The sequence below is a fragment of the Alexandromys fortis genome, unplaced genomic scaffold (assembly GCF_014885135.2).
Source record: "Alexandromys fortis isolate MF-2015 unplaced genomic scaffold, M_Fortis_MF-2015_v1.1 scaffold_2_1_26212458, whole genome shotgun sequence".
In the NCBI taxonomy this organism is placed as follows: domain Eukaryota; kingdom Metazoa; phylum Chordata; class Mammalia; order Rodentia; family Cricetidae; genus Alexandromys; species Alexandromys fortis.
Window position 1 is genome coordinate 18467302 of NW_026067930.1, and position 15716 is coordinate 18483017.

Here is a 15716-nt window from a genome sequence, read left to right on the forward strand (position 1 = left end):
GCAAGTAACTTTTCCGTTTATCCTTTGTGTCCAGTCTCTCACCCACCCCGTGGCTCCCTGCATGGGACCAGCTGCCTTCGGAGACCAGCAGCACGGCCTCCTGTCATGCCCATCTGTCTGTCTGTCCTTGTGAACTAGCTGCCCCATAGAGGTCTCTCACCCACCATGCGGCTCCCTGCCTGGGACTCGCTGCCCTCATGGCCCACTGCAGCCACTTGGGGAACTGCACCGTCCCTGCCTGGGACTGACTACTTTTGGGACCCGTAGTCTGTTAGCTGCGACGTGGTCTCATCGCCCACTGCCCACTGCCACCACTCGGGGACCTGCAGCATTTTATTTAAACCATTACAGCGCTGCCACCACCTGGCTAAATTTTTTTTATGTTATTATCGTGAGTGTAGGCGCACACTTACTATGGCACAAGGTCATAGGACAACTTGCACAAGTTGCTTCTCTCATTCTCCTATGGCTTCTAGGACTCAAACTCAGGTCATTAGATTTGGCAGCGAGCACCTTGAAATGTTTCCATTTTAATAGTTCATTTTCAATAGTTGGTTATCTTCCAAATGGTTTTTCTTATTTTATTTATTACCATTGTGTGTGTTTATGTGTATGTGAATGTGTGGGTGTGTGCCATCGTGAATGTGTACACATCAGAGAGTCGTGTAACATTTGAGAGTTGGGTCTCTCCTTCCACTCTGGGCATTAAGTTAGGTCATTCATTAGTGTTGGGAGGCAAACACTTATAACCTTGAGCCATCTCACTGATACCCAGTAGTGAATCCTCAACACTTTCATGTTCCATACATTGCTCCACCATTTTCCTTATGGGTTCAGATTTTTGCTTTTTGAAATGGGGTCTCTCTGTGTAGCTTTGGCTGGCTTGAAGCTCACTGTGTAGACCAGGCTGGTCTCAGACTCAGAAATCCACCTGCTTCTGCTTCATGATTGCTGGTACTAAAGATATGCACTGTCATACCTGGTGGTTCAGAATTTTTTGTTTGTTTGTTTTGTTTTTCAAGACAGGGTTTCTCTGTGTAGCTTTGGAGCCTGTCCTGGAACTCTCACTGTAGAGCAGGCAGGCCTCGAACTCACAGAGATCCGCCTGTGTATGGCACCACCGCCCGGCTAAAAGAGACTTAATGAGGTGATAGATTGGCTTTTCTTCCAACTAAAATTTCAGGCGGACGCTGGGATGCTCTGTTCTGTTGTTTTCCTATTGTTTCATCAAAAGGCTGGGGAAAGATAAACAACGAACAATCTTGCTCATTTTCTTTGAATTCAGTTCTTCCCCATCCTCAACCAATACATTCAACTGAAGTCTAACTTACAGGAACAAGAAGGAGGACCCCCCCCCCCCAAAAAAAAGAATTATTCCTCTTAGGGTATTTCAACTTTCATGGGCAGCCAGATCTGTGGGAGTCTGCAGGCATCCATCACAATCAAGCGGTTACAATTTCATGGCTTTTCATCTTAAAACAGTTTGAGGTCATTGCGAACTTTGGTCAAGAAAACATCGCACCCTGCAAATGCTGAATTTTAGCTGTACTCTCCCTGGAGCCTGCTGGTTTCCGCGGAGAGAAGTCTCATGAGACACTTAGCACAAACGAAGTATTTAACGAACGGGAAGCGTTAAGTTCCATCAACGATGGTCTCCAATCCCAAACAAGTGAGATGCCTCATCTGATTCTTCCAGTTCTTGGTCCTGGACTGTCTACACAAATCTGGCGAGGGCGATTTTGGAGCCACCATAGAGCAGGCTGGATTCAGACTTTGCCGTCTCCAGGCATCCTGCTTCCGTTTTCAAGAAGGGACCACCAGGATCCTGCCTTCCTGGGTCGTGGTAACCAGTTAAAGAAATTTTGCTCGCAAGTAGCTCGTCACCAGGACAGCAGGAGAGAAAAGGAAGCTTTGGCGGGAAAGAAGGGGGCGGGCACAGGGCGGCGGAAGGGGTGGGTGCAAGCTCTGTGCTTGGCCCCGCAGGGAAGCAGAACGGCTAACTCCTTCCAGGAGTCCTCAGGGGAAACGCGTGCTTCCATTCAGCAATCCGGGACTTGCACGAGGTGACCCGCAGCCCTGTGACTCGCGCGCCGGGACGCTTTCCGACTTTCCCCGGACACGCCCCGCTTCTCCCCGGAAGCCCGCTCCGGAGGATTTGGCGCGCTTTTGAAGTCCGGGGCGCTCGGAGGATCTCCACGGTCGGCGACACGCCCCTCTCGGTGCCGCGACATGCCTCAGCCGCCCGCTTCGCGGAGGACCCGCGAGGAGGTGGACGCGACGCTGCAGGTCGCCAAGCTGAACACCGCCGAGCTGCTGCCCACCGTGCACTGCCTGAGCTTCGGCCCCGGCACCAGCGGCGCGGCCGCCGGCGACTTCTGCCTGCTGGAGCTGGAGCCCGCACTGTGCCAGCAGCTGGAGGCCGGCCACAGGTGAGCCGGGCTGGGGACCACGGGCACGCGACCCTAGCCCACCTGCCGCGTTTTGTCGTGCGGGAACTCCGAACGAGGAACTGGTCCAGAGGGTTGCTTTGATTGGACCAATCCAGGCTGGTGGGCGGATCCCCAGCGTGCTGTCATCTGCCAGGAGGAATCCCTGCCTCTGCTAGGCTGACGTTTTAGCAGGACTCAGCTGAATTTATTCAGATGCCAGCGGAGAATGTCAGGAAGAGAGCTCCGGCGAGTTTTGAAGGCTTCACCAGTGATGCTAAGGACTCTACAGAACAGTTATTTTGTCGCAAACCATAGCATCAGAATCTATGTAGAGCCTTTCACTTGGGCTTCTTTTACTTGGACTGTAGGTGGGACAGATAAGGCAAAAGTTTAAAGCCAATTGCAGGTATGGTTGGGGGTCACTGACAGATGTTTTGGAGCCGTTTTTAATTCCAGGTCAACTATAAGTTTGCTGCCAAGACCTGGATTTTAAAACCTAGAAGCCCTGGCTGGGACTGGTTTGGGCTCAGTAGTAAAGTACTTATGTTATAGATTTCAGGCCATAGATGGATCCCCAGTCTGGTGCGGAGCCGGGGGGGGGGGGCAGATGAAAATTAGGGGCTGGCTGGAGATGGGGCATGGTTAAGGATATTTGCTGCTCTTCCAGAGGCAAGCCCCTTTACCAAATGAGCCGTCCTGTCATTCTCTTCAACTTGTTTTGGCTCCGTTTATTTTGTGCAGACCTGACTCCTCCAAGTCAATTCCTCCTTGTATTTACTAAGCATTGTTTCCTCTGCTAGATTCATGTTAGTCGGACCATTTAGGTTGTCTTTGAGTTTCACAAAGTATCCTTAAGAGAATTGTCCAAAAACTCCATTTAGCTGTTTCCATCCGGCTGAATTGGCTACTAAGGACTTAAGGTGTGAAGGATTTTTTCTTTGTTCAGTTCATTTATAGTAATTATTTAATTTAGTTGGCAAAGCTAAACATGTCTTTTAACCTCCTCTGCCAGGTAGAGTCTGTAAACTCTTTCTGTAGCCAAGGATGTCCTTTAACTTCTAATCTTCTTGCCTTCCCGACTCTGCAGCGCTGGGATTATAGGTGTGCACTACCACTGGCCTTACGCAGGGCTGGAGAGCGAGCTCGGGGCTTTGTGCAGTGCACACTAGGCAAGCCTTCTGCCAATGGAGTGAGCTACAGCCCCCAGCTCTCTCTTTCTCTGTGTGTGTCAGGAGTTAGCTCTCTCCTCCCTTTGAGGGAGGTAGAATGTCTTGTTTCTATGCAAAGTAGTTGAGATGACTGTACCTCCTAAATCTCCTCAAAGAGTGTACCAGCTGGGGACCAAGTGTTCAAATGCCTGAACCTGGGGATAGGGTGAGGGGGTGGATTTGTTTTTCGAAGTGCCACAGGTACAGCCCCAGGGCTTAATTTGAAATCTGGAAGTCAGAGGATTTGGGCAGTATTTGAAACGAGCTATCCGATAATGTCTCAGGAGGGCCTTGTCTTTTTGCCGCCCCCCCCCCCCCACGTTCCTGTAGTTTTGTGATTCGAGGGGACAAAGATGAACAAGCCGTGCTGTGCAGTCAGGACAAAACCTATGACCTGAAGATAGCGGACACGTCCAATATGCTGCTTGTCATCCCCGGCTGCAAAACTCCAGAGCAGCTGAAGGGGGAGGAAGCCCAGAGTAACATCGTTCACAGCGAGGTACTGCTTTGTCCTATGCGCGTGTTTGAGAAGGCAGTCTGTGTTCTAAGTCTGCCTTTGGTTAAAAACTTTTGGTGTAAGATACATGCTGTCATAGGGAGTCTAAAAAATTCTTTATTAAAGTTTGAAATTTTTCTATATTATTTTTGTTCTTTTTGAATTTGTGAATTCTCTTTAGTTTCCTCTTTGCCTCAGACACATCCAATATTTCTCTTAATGTGGTCTGTATGCTGTTAGACAACTTGTCCTGTTTTTTTAAAAAATTCATTTTATGTATTTATTTTGTAAAAGTTTTATGTGTGGGTGTCTTGCCTGCATGTTATGTCTAAACCATGTGCATGCAGTATCCTTTGAGGCCAGAAGAGGGCATCAGATAGCCCTGGAATTGGAGTTCCAGACGGTTGTCAGCTGCCATGTATGTGATATATATATCACAGTGAGACAGGGTCTCATTGTGTACCCCTGACTGGTCTGGAACTCATAGCTCCACCTCCCTCTGACTCCTGAGTGCTGTGATTAAAGCATGTGCTACCATGCCAGACCCTGTGTTTTGTTTTGAATGTTTTATTTATTTTTATTTTATATGTATGGGTGTTTGGCCTGCATGTATTCTATGCACCACTGTGCTTGGCAGTTTTTTTATTTTCTATTTTCAGTTGTTTCCATCTGGTTGGTAGAATTGCCACCAATTCACTCCTTCCAGAGTGTTTCTAGAGTATTCCTGAGATGGGATGCTCAAGTATGGATGATCATTTTATTGGCGGAGTTTTCCCTTTTTTTGTTAATTTGTTTGTTTGTTTATTTTTTCTGAGACAGGGTTCCTTTGTGTAGACCAGGCTGGCCTTGAACTCAAGAGATCTACTTGCCTCTGCCTACTGAGTGCTGGGATCAAAGGTGTGCTCCACCACTGCTCGGTGGTAGTGCTTTCTTCTTCTTTTTTTTTTCTTTTTTAAAATGTTTTCATTTTACATACCAACCCCAGTTCCCCCTCCCTCCCCTTCTCCTGCCCTTCTACCTACCCTCCATCCTACCCCCCTCCCCCCACTCACTTCTCAGAGGGGTTAAGGCGTCCTTGGGGAGTCAACAAAGTCAGGCATACCAAGTTGAGGCAGGATCAAGCCCATTTTCCCTGCATCAAGACTGAGCAAAGTATCCCACCATGGGGAATGGGCTCCAAAGAGTCAGTTCATGCATCCAGGGTAGTCCTGGTCCCAGGAGTGCTTTTCTTAATGGACTTTGCAAAGTAGTTGAGATGACTGGAAAGGTACCACAGAGCAAAGGTGGCTTTGTGGGAATGTCTTATCCTTTAGAAAGGCCACAAAGACTTATTGCTGCATTGTGATTTCTAGATCTTTGGTTTCTCTAATAATTATTGGGAGTTAAGAAGGTGCAGACCTAAATTAAAAAAGCTAAAGAGACTGCTGATGGAAAATACCTATGAAGGCCCTGGCACCCAAAAAGAAGACGATCCAAGCCGCTCAAAAGTAAGACTATTATTTCCTGGTTTTATTTGAAATTTTGAAATTTAATGTTTATTAAAAAAATTTGTTTTAGCTGGCCTGGAACTTGCAGCTGCCTCCCTGCCTGTATTTCCTCACATACTAGGTGTGTGTGTGTGTGTGTGTGTAAACACATATTACTGGTGATAGTCTTATTTTTTTAAATTTGCGTTTTTATAAAAGTTTCAAACATTAGCCAGTCAGTGATGGCGTACACTTTTAATCTCAGTACTCGGAGATAGAGGCTGGCAGATCTCTGTGAGTTCGAGGCCAGCCTGGTCTACAGAGCTAGTAGTTCCAAATATTGTCTCAAAAATAAGCAAGCAAGCAAACACAAAAAGTTTCATACATAAAGCAATCTGGGTAGACACAGAGTGGCATGTTGTCAAGGACTGTGCCATCTAAATGTGCTTGATTTCACCTGACCTAGGAAGCCAAGCAAGGAGCCTTGCCTGGTGTCATGGGCCCTTGTCATCCCAGACTCCCAATACTGCCTTGGTTGGGTTAGAATTTGCTGAATCAAAACAAGAGGAAAAGCAGGATTGGGCTGAGTTAGTACTTGGATGGGAGACTACACAGGAGACGACATGGGACCGGTGTGTGCTTCGGGCTTTAGTGAAGGATGTAAACTGATATTCCATTGTGGTGTCCATTTTCTCATAACTGGCTGATCTTCCAGAGGTCCTGAGTTCCATTCTTAGCAACCACATGGTGGCTCACAACCATCTGTAATGAGATCTGGTGCCCTCTTCTGTCCCACAGGGATACATGCAGGCAGAATATTCTATATACAATAAATAAATAAATCTTTAAAAAAGTACACATCAGGGCTGGAGAGATGTCTCAGAGGTTAAGAACACTGACTGTTCTTCCAGAGGTCCTGAGTTCAATCCCCAGCAACCACATAATGGCTCAATAACCATCTGTAATGAGATCTGGTGCCCTCTTCTGGCGTAGAGGTGTACATGCAGGAGGAACATTGTATACATAATAAATAAATCTTTAAAAAAAAAAGTACACATCACACAGCATTTACCATTTTGATAAGTTCAGTAGCATTTAGTGTGTTCATGGTGAGGTGTCATTATTAGCACCATCCATCTTTACAACATTTTATCTTTATAAACTCCCTACTAATTAAATAATTAATAACCCCCCCCCCCGGAAATGGCAACAACTCACTACTTCTTGTCTTTGTGAATTTCACTATTAACACAGCATAAAAGTACAAACATATATTTATTTGTCCTTTGTATAGATAGGTGTTTTGATTTTACATTTACTTATTTATTTGGTATGTGTGGTATGTAGGTGGTGGTGGTGGTGGTGGTGAGTATGGGGGTCAGAGGTCAATTTGCAGGATCAGGTTTTCTTTCCCACCTTGTGGACTCTGGGCTTTGAACTTAAGTCATCAGACTTTGGTGGGAACCACCTTTACCTACAGAGCCGTTTCCGCAGCCCTTTTTTTGTTTTTGAGATTGGCGTCTGTTGGATATGTATGTGAGAGGTGGGTGTACGACCTATGACATGAATGTGGAGGTCAGAGGACAGCTTTGTGGTGTCAATTCTCTCTTACCTTTATGTGGTTTCCAGGAATGAAACCCAGGTATCAGGCTCGCAATGGCAAGCATTTTACCTATTAAAACCACTAGCTGTGGAGACGTCTTCCCAGCTCTTAGACCAGATCTTGAGACCCCCCTGCCTCCACCTCCAGAGGACATCGATCACAGGTGTCCAGCACCATGACCAGCAAATAGTGTTCTGAAGTGTAAAACTTAGTCCTTTTTATAAAGTCTGGTTGACGACTCTAGTCACCCTCCTCCTTCTTTCCTTCCTCCTCCTCTTCCCCCTGCTTTTCTTGTTCGTTGTTTTTGTTTTTAGATAGAATCGCACTAGGCTAACTCAAAATTTTCTTCCTTTAGCTTCCTACGTGCTAGGATTACAGGTATGTGCCAGCACACCTGGCTATGTCTTGTTTTCTTTTTCTTTTTTTTTTTGTCATTTGTGTTTTTAGTGTCCTATTCAATAAACCATTGCCAAGTGCAATGACATCAAGATTTGCTCCTGTTTTCAGACATATTTTGATTTTGTATTATGATCATTTATGCGTTAATAAAAGGAAACTATTAATAGTGTTTCAACCAGCTGTATTTATTATTTAAACAGCTGGTTATTATTTGAGCTGACTCTCAAACTAAATAAGAAAACTAAGGAGGTAATATTTCTCAAACCACTTAGGTATGTATCTATTTTGCTTGTTTGTTTCAGTATACCACTGAAGATTTGCTTGATCAAATTCAGGCAAGCGAGGAAGAACTAATGGCCCAGTTGCAAGTCCTAAATGCCTGTGAGATTGGAGGTAGTGTAACTCTTTCCGTTCACGATGGTGAAATTGGATCATAAGCAAGCAAGAAGCTTTGGGGCACCTTAACCATGTTGCATGCTTATTTAGTTTCCTTTTAACTTCAAAGGTAATGATATCCGGAGTGGAAGAGTATTTCTTGAATATGTGTGAGACCATACGTGCGAGGGTGCGCGCGCGCGCGCGCGCACACACACACACACACACACGATGCTGATGTTTGTCTTGGTCTAGCCTATAAGATGATCTTTCCATGAGGTCAATCTGTCACTCTGTGAACAGTGACATTTTAATTACTCGCTGCATATATTTCCCTTTAAAAGTCCTTAAATACCAAGTAGATATTTTCATTTATATCAATTTTTATTTTATTTATTTATTTTCGATTTTCGAGACAGGGTTTCTCTTTGTAGTCCCTGCTGTCCTAGAACTCACTCTATAGACCATGTTGGCCTCAACTCAGAGATCTACCTGCCTCTACTTCTCGAGTGCGCCACCATAAATTTTTTTTTTTGTTTTGTTTTTTGATTTTTTTTTTTTTCGAGACAGGGTTTCTCTGTAGAGTTGGAGCCTGTCCTGGAACTAGCTCTTGTAGACCAGGCTGGCATTGAACTCATAGAGATCCTCCTGGATTAAAGGTGTGTGCCAACACCGCCTGGCTTAAATCAACTTTTAAATAGGTAAAATATAAAGGCCTAGCAAGGGTCTGGGATTGTGTTAGTGACAGTTGTGGCATCAGTGCTAGATCTTTGGATCAGAATGAGTTCAACAGCTTCATTACATTTTCAAATAGCTCAGAACGTGTGCTGTGCTTCTTCATCTGCTGTCGCCAGTTCGATGATGACCATACATTATTTATAATTTAAGCACATGTGATCCAGGTATGTTGAGCTCCGAGGTTGATGGAGAAGTACTGTGCTGTCTCCTCTAAGGGTTTGATTGACTTCTGCTCTGGAGTATAGCATTTTTGTCAGCATCTGGATCTAGAGTCGTCACTGAGTCCATGTTTGTATGCATCTGTGAACCACCTGTCTATCTGTCCGTCCGTCCATCTGTCCGAGGCAGGGTCTTACTACATAGCCCTGGCTGGCCTGGAATTCACTAAATCAACAGTTCTCAACCCCTTTGGCAGTCAAACGACCCTTTCACTTCACAGGGATCAGCTACCATATATCCTACATATCAGATTTTTATATCACAATTCATTACAGTAGCAAAATTATGATTATGAAGTGGCAACAAAAATACTTATAGTTGGTGGCGCACGCCTTTAATCCCAGCACATAGGAGGCAGAGGCAGGCGGATCTCTGTGAGTTCGAGACTAACCTGGTCTACAAGAGCTAGTTCCAGGACAGGCTCCAAAACCAAAGAGAAACCCTGTCTCAAAAAAAAAAAAAAAAAAAAAAACAAAAAAAAAAAAAAAAAAAAAAAAAAAAAAAAAAAAAACCAAAAACAAACAAACAAACAAAAAAACGAAAAAAAATACTTATAGTTGGAGGTCACCACAACATGAGGAACTGTGTTAAAAAAAAAAAGTAGGAAGGCTGAGGACCACTGCACTAGATAGATCAGGCTAGTTTAGAACTTATGAAAATCCTTCTGTCTCTGCTTCCCGAGTACTGGTGCTAACGGCATGTGCCACTATGCCTGGCTAAGAATGCACTCTTAGCTTGCCTATAGAAACAACTTGATTGTTCACCTATTAGGAAGAAAGAAATTGGGCTGGAGAGATGGCTCAGTGGTTAAGAGCATTGCCTGCTCTTTCAAAGGTCCTGAGTTCAATTCCCAGGAACCACATGGTGGCTCACAACCATCTGTAAGGAGGTCTGGCGCCCTCTTCTGGCCTTCAGGCATACAGACAGAATATTGTATACATAATAAATAATTTTTTTTAAAAAAAAAGGAAGAAAGAAATTAATATGGTTTTGTGGATATTCTATCCATTTTGCTCATAATCTTCCAAACAAGGTTAGCGTTTGTGTGTCTTGTCCCTTAAATATGGAAAAATCTTTAAATAAAAAACTGCAAACACCCCCTTACTTCCCCCCCTTTTCTTTAGATAGGGTCTCTCTGTCTAGCCTTGGCCATCCTGGAGTTCTCTCTGTGGACCATTCTGACCTCGAACTCAGATCTGCCTGCCTCTGTCTCCTGAGTGCCGAGATTAAAGGGCGTGTGCTGCCACCATCTGCTGGTGCCTAATGATACTTTCAACTTCCCAGAATATGGACTGAATTATTTTCCTTGCAAAATGATAGCTGTGAGCTTGCAAGTGGTATCTATGCCATCAGTTTTAAAATGGCTATTAAATCCTTGGAGGGTGTCACTCTGTAGCCCCAGCTGGCCTAGAACTGGAACTTGCTACGCAGTCAGCTGCAGTGAACTTTTGAAGTTCTTCTGCCTCAGCTTCCAGAGAGCTAGGGTCATAGGGATACACTACTGCATCCAGGGGCATGGCAAATCCTTTCACAGAAATAGGGACAGGTGCCTTTCAAATTAGTTTTATGGTTAGCATATGAAGAGACATATTCCATGGTTACATTTGTTGTTTTTTTTTTTTTTCAAGACAGAGTTTCTCATCTGGGCAGTGGAGGCTCAAGCCTTTAATCGCAGCACTTAGGGAGGCAGAAGCAGGAGGATCTCTAAGTTTAAGGCCACCCTGGTCTTACAAAGTGAGTTCTGGACAACCAGAGATACACAGAGAAATTCTGTCTCGAAAAACCAAAAAAGAAAAAAAGGCAGGGTTTCTTTCTGTAACCCTGGCTGCCTAGAACTCTGTAGACCAAGCTGGCCTTGAATTTAGAGATTCGCTCATCTCTGCTTCCTGAATGCGGGGATTAAAGGTGTGTACCACCACCCCACCACCGCCTAGCCCACTGTGACATTTTCATGTATGTATCTTTCTGCTTTGTTCTTAGCCACCCTCCCACGGCCCCTCCATCACCTGTCTGCCTTCTCTGGTAGTGACATTCTTCCCAGCGAATAGGTCCCCTTTTGGCTTAATGACATGGATATTCGCTTAATTTTTCTTCCTTCCTCTCTCCCATTAAAAGTCTTCCTTATAATCCTGTTTCTTCCTTCATACCGTACATATAAGTCTCTCTCTGTCTCTCTCTGTCTCTCTCTCTGTCTCTCTCTCTGTCTCTCTCTCTCTCTCTCATACACACACATACACACATGCACACAAATTTAAATCTAAATTCTATGTATTTGAGAAAGCATGGTATTTGCCTTTCTCAGTCTAGTTCGTTTCTCTTAGCATAATGTTCTCCATGTCCATCCATTTTCCTTCAGATGTCTTCATTTAATTCTTTCCTGCTGAAGGAGATTCCATTGTGTACATATGTAGGCATATCTGTAGAAATAGGGAAAGGCATCTTGATCCCCCCAGTAGTTATTTTTTTCTCGTCCACTCCCTACCAGAATCTGTCATCCAGTGAGCTGGGCTTCTTTGTGCTGTGAGAACACATTTTCAGACATGATCAGCAGTGTCATGCAGCACGGATTACCCCAGGCTATCCCTCACTGAGAGTCTCTTCCCAGGCCACCCTCGACTGTGTGTCTAGTTGACAATTAACAGTAGCCACCACAATGCCTTGTGGGTAAGAGGGTGTTCCTGCTTTATTTATTGATTATCTAATCACTTCCCTTAAAATGTTCTTTGGTATTGTTTGCCATTTGGAATTTGTAGGTTACTGGAGAATTCTTGAATTTGATTATGAGATCAGACTTCTGAATCATGTAACTCAGCTTGTGGATTCCGAATCCTGGTCTTTTAATAAAGTCCCCTTGGCTGTGTGCCTGCAGGAACTTGGGCCTTTGGAGCCAGAGTGAGTATTTCTCTTCTTGCCACTTGCAGGTTTCTTTAAGACAATGAAAATTCTTTTCCAGACGAGATGGGAACTGGGACATAGCATTTACATTCTGACATGGAAAAAAATTTTAATTTTATTTTATGCATATGAGTTTTTGCCTGCATTTCTGTATGTGCATCAGGTACAAGGCTGCTGCCTACAGAGGTCAGATGAGGACACCAGTTCCCTGGAACAGGAGTTAACCGGGTGGTTCTGAGCCACCAGTTGGGTTCTTAAAAGTGAACCTGGGTCCTCTGTAACAACAGCAAGTGCTCTTAACCTCTGAGCTGCTCTGTAGCCCAGAGCGGGAAGAAAATTAAAACAGACAACCAGAAAGGATTTGAGACTTTAGGTCACTGGGGTGAATAAATCTGCTTCATCTTTTCTACTTTTTATTTTGGTCAAAAAAAATATCAATGATTATATTAGAGCTACTGTATCACAATGAAAGTAGACTACATAATTCATGCAAACTGTGGAGCACAGGCCTGGCCTGTGGCATTTCCCAGAATATTCAAATTAAGTATTATTTATCATCCAACTAATTTATTATCTCAAATCCTTAATTGATATCTGAGTTTATCGTTAGCAACTGGGTCCAAAGTGTTTTAAAATGCTGAGAAGTTTTCTTGTGTGTTTTAAACTTCCAGGGAAATGATTGAACACTGTCTTAAATGCTACGGAAAGAAATATGTGGATGAAGGTAAAGACTGGAAAGTATTCTAATCGAGACTTTAACTTGTGTGATAAATAGGGGTGTTGGTGTTAATAAGAACCGTGGGGCTGTGGGAGGTGGACAGAGGTACAGGGTCCCTTCAAGCCACTCTGCTGAGGTGAAGGAGGTGCTAATATTGTATTGAATAATAAGAGAGTACGGTGTCAATGAGATGGCCGAGCCAGGCTTTTATCCCCAGCACAGGGTGAGAACAGACTCCCTGAAAGTTGTCACCTGAACCCCATGTTCATGTGGTGGCACATGCACACACACACACACAAAGAAAGTAAATGAACAAATGCCATTTTATAAACAAGGTTGTAAACCTATCTGATACTGTTTCCTTAGATGAAGTTTATTTTGAATTGAATGCTGACAAAATATGCCGAGTGACAGCGGAGATGCTCCTGCAGAATGCCGTGAAGTTTAACCTCGCTGAGTTTCAGGAAGTGTGGCAGCAGAGTGTCCCCGAGGGAATGACAACCCATCTTGATCAGCTCAAGGTTAGGCTGGTGGGGGCTGTGCCTGGGATTCCCCAAGTGGCATCTGACTAGACGATGTCACTTGTGTCCCGGAGCTCAACTGGGAGATACTTTATTTTCCTGGACACCCATTAGGGTACAGAGTACAGTTTTGTCTGCCCCATCGCAAAGTCCTTTAACTCCCCTAGTACTTATAGACAGCTGTTGGGGCCGCAGGTGTGACATAGTTGGCAGAACACTTGCCTAGTACCCACAAAGCCCTGAGTTCAATCCCCAGCACCCCATAAAGAATCAAGTATGGTGGTGTATGCCTTTGATCCCCAGCATTTAGGATAGAGGCTAGAGAATCAGGAGTTCAAGATCACCCTAGCTACACACTGAGGTTATGTTATTCTGAGCTAGAGAAGACCCTGCTTCAAAAACAGGGGGAGGGGAAACAAGCAAACCAATAACTCCCTCCCCTAAAAAAATGCTGGCCAAAGAAATAGGTAACGGTGGGAAGCAAGAAATGGCAACTCCATAGGTAAGAGTGCCTGCCACCAAGCCCGACAGGCTGAGTTTAATCTTTACAACCCGCATGATGGCAAGAGAGAAATGACTCTTGATTTGTCCTCTGACTTCTACACGTGTGCTTTTGAGTACACACATTTCCTCCACACTATAATATACACACATGCACACTAAAAAAATATAAGAAATAAGAAGGGGCTGGAGAGATGGCTCAGAGGTTAAGAGCATTGCCTGCTCTTCCAAAGGTACTGAGTTCAATTCCCAGCAACCACATGGTGGCTCACAACCATCTGTAATGGGATTTGGTGCCCTCTTCTGGCCTGCATACATAAAGACAGAATATTGTATACATAATAAGCAAATAAATAAATAAATATTTTTTAAAAAAAAGAAACAAAAAGAAATAGACACCGGGTAATGGATAGAGAAATCTTAGTGACTCCTGACCACTCAGGTATGGGGCTTGGATACCAGAATTTAGGTTTTCTAGACTTCCCGTTTCCCCAAGGCAGTGGGAGTGGAGCAGGTGTCCTCGGGCTCAGAAGAGGAATCTGAGTAGAGGATACAAACGTTACAGTCATGAGCAAGGGCGCTGCAGGCTGTGGGGTAGGATGAGGTCCCCGGGACAGGCGGAGAAAGAGGTAATGGGATGGGGTGGAGGTCTGGGCATTGACATCGGCATCGAAGAAGGCAGCGGTGTCAGAGCGGGAGAGAGAGGAGGGGGAAAGCCCACTAACAAGGGGATGGGGCTGGTGAGGCGAAGTGAAGAAGCCGAGGAAGGGGCATTTGGCAATGACTGATCACTGGTGACAGTTGTCACTAAAGCTCTCGTGGTAAACTGATGGCTGTGGCAGCCAGGTTGCAGAGGGTCAAGAAATCACAGCTTAAAGGAACCCTTTTATGAAATGGCAGCCTGGAAGGCTCTGGATAGACTTTCTGTGAAGTTTCATGTTGCTGGTATTTTAAATTCCTTGGGCTAAGTCCAATGGCAAAAGAAATGAGTCATAATTAAATATGAGGTCTTTACTTTAACTGCCTTTTTCCTTCTTGTCTCTTGTAGGGTTTAGCACTGGTGGATAGAAACTCAAGACCAGAAATCATTTTCTTGCTCAAAGTCGAAGATTTGCCTGAGGGAACACAGGAGCGCTTCAATAGTCTATTCTCTCTCAGAGAAAAGTGGACGGAAGAAGACATCGCTCCATATATCCAGTAAGTAATTCATTCGCTATGGGTTACGGTGTTCTTTAAAATGTGGCATGGGGTTTCAGAGTTATGACCTGAACACGACATTGCTGTGTGGTCCCTGAGGATACTGTCCCTTGAAACTCCCTCAGACGGCATCCTCTCATCTGATTACTCATCCTGAAGGTGGAATATGTGCTCTCTTTCTTCCTTAGCATTCCTTCTGGATTTCTCTGCTCTCCTCCCTACAAAACCACAGTTCTCCGGGGGAGGGGGGAGTAAATATACCCGTGTCCCAAAGGGTATATTTACTCATTGATTGCCAACGCCTGTCTTCCCTGCTGCCTACATTATTGCTCGTGGCACTGTTCTTTTCTTCTTTTATATTTATATTTCTCTACTAATCTTTGTGTATGTGGGAGTGTGCACATGCACATTCTTGTGTGTGTATGTGTGGGGCGGTGAAGGCAGGTGCTCCACCCCCACTCCTAACAGCCGGATTTCAACCATCTCTTTTGGCCCTTTCCAAGACCTGCCTTCTTGAGTTACCTTTTCTCCCACACTAGGTCCTCCCCATCACACATGTCCTATAGCGTCACCAGACTACAAAGCAACCTACTGACCCCATGTCCTTTTCTCTCCTTCATAAGAAGCTGCCTGATTGAACTAGCCAAGTGCTCTATCATTGAGCTCTATCTTCAGCCCTATTTATTCATTTATTTGAATGAGGGAGGGGGAGGAGCGTGTGCCACAGCTCACGTGTGGAAATCAGACAACTTTCAAGAGTTGGTTCCTTCTTTCTATGTTTTCAATGATCTCAGGCCATCAGCTAGTAAATGCCTTCATCTGCTGAACCATTCATTGAACCTCATCCTTCTTAAGTTTTCCTTCTTCCTTCGTTCCTTCCTTCGTTCCTTCCTTCGTTCCTTCCTTCCTCCCTCCCTCCCTCCCTCCCTCCCTCCCTCCCTCCCTCCCTCC

At 44.7% G+C, this 15716-nt stretch overlaps 1 protein-coding gene across 1 annotated transcript in view; it reads left to right on the top strand.

The window, feature by feature from the left end:
* Window positions 1–1964: 1964 nt before the first annotated feature.
* Window positions 1965–15716, top strand: part of Dscc1 (DNA replication and sister chromatid cohesion 1) — a 16070-nt gene continuing 2318 nt past the window's right edge. Inside the window, exons 1-8 of the mRNA XM_050145419.1 lie at window positions 1965–2429; window positions 3968–4136; window positions 5486–5620; window positions 7904–7994; window positions 11687–11825; window positions 12500–12552; window positions 12913–13067; window positions 14617–14765. Coding sequence (XP_050001376.1) covers window positions 2230–2429; window positions 3968–4136; window positions 5486–5620; window positions 7904–7994; window positions 11687–11825; window positions 12500–12552; window positions 12913–13067; window positions 14617–14765 — 1091 coding nt within the window. The 5' untranslated portion in view covers window positions 1965–2229. The remainder of the gene's footprint in view (window positions 2430–3967; window positions 4137–5485; window positions 5621–7903; window positions 7995–11686; window positions 11826–12499; window positions 12553–12912; window positions 13068–14616; window positions 14766–15716) is intronic.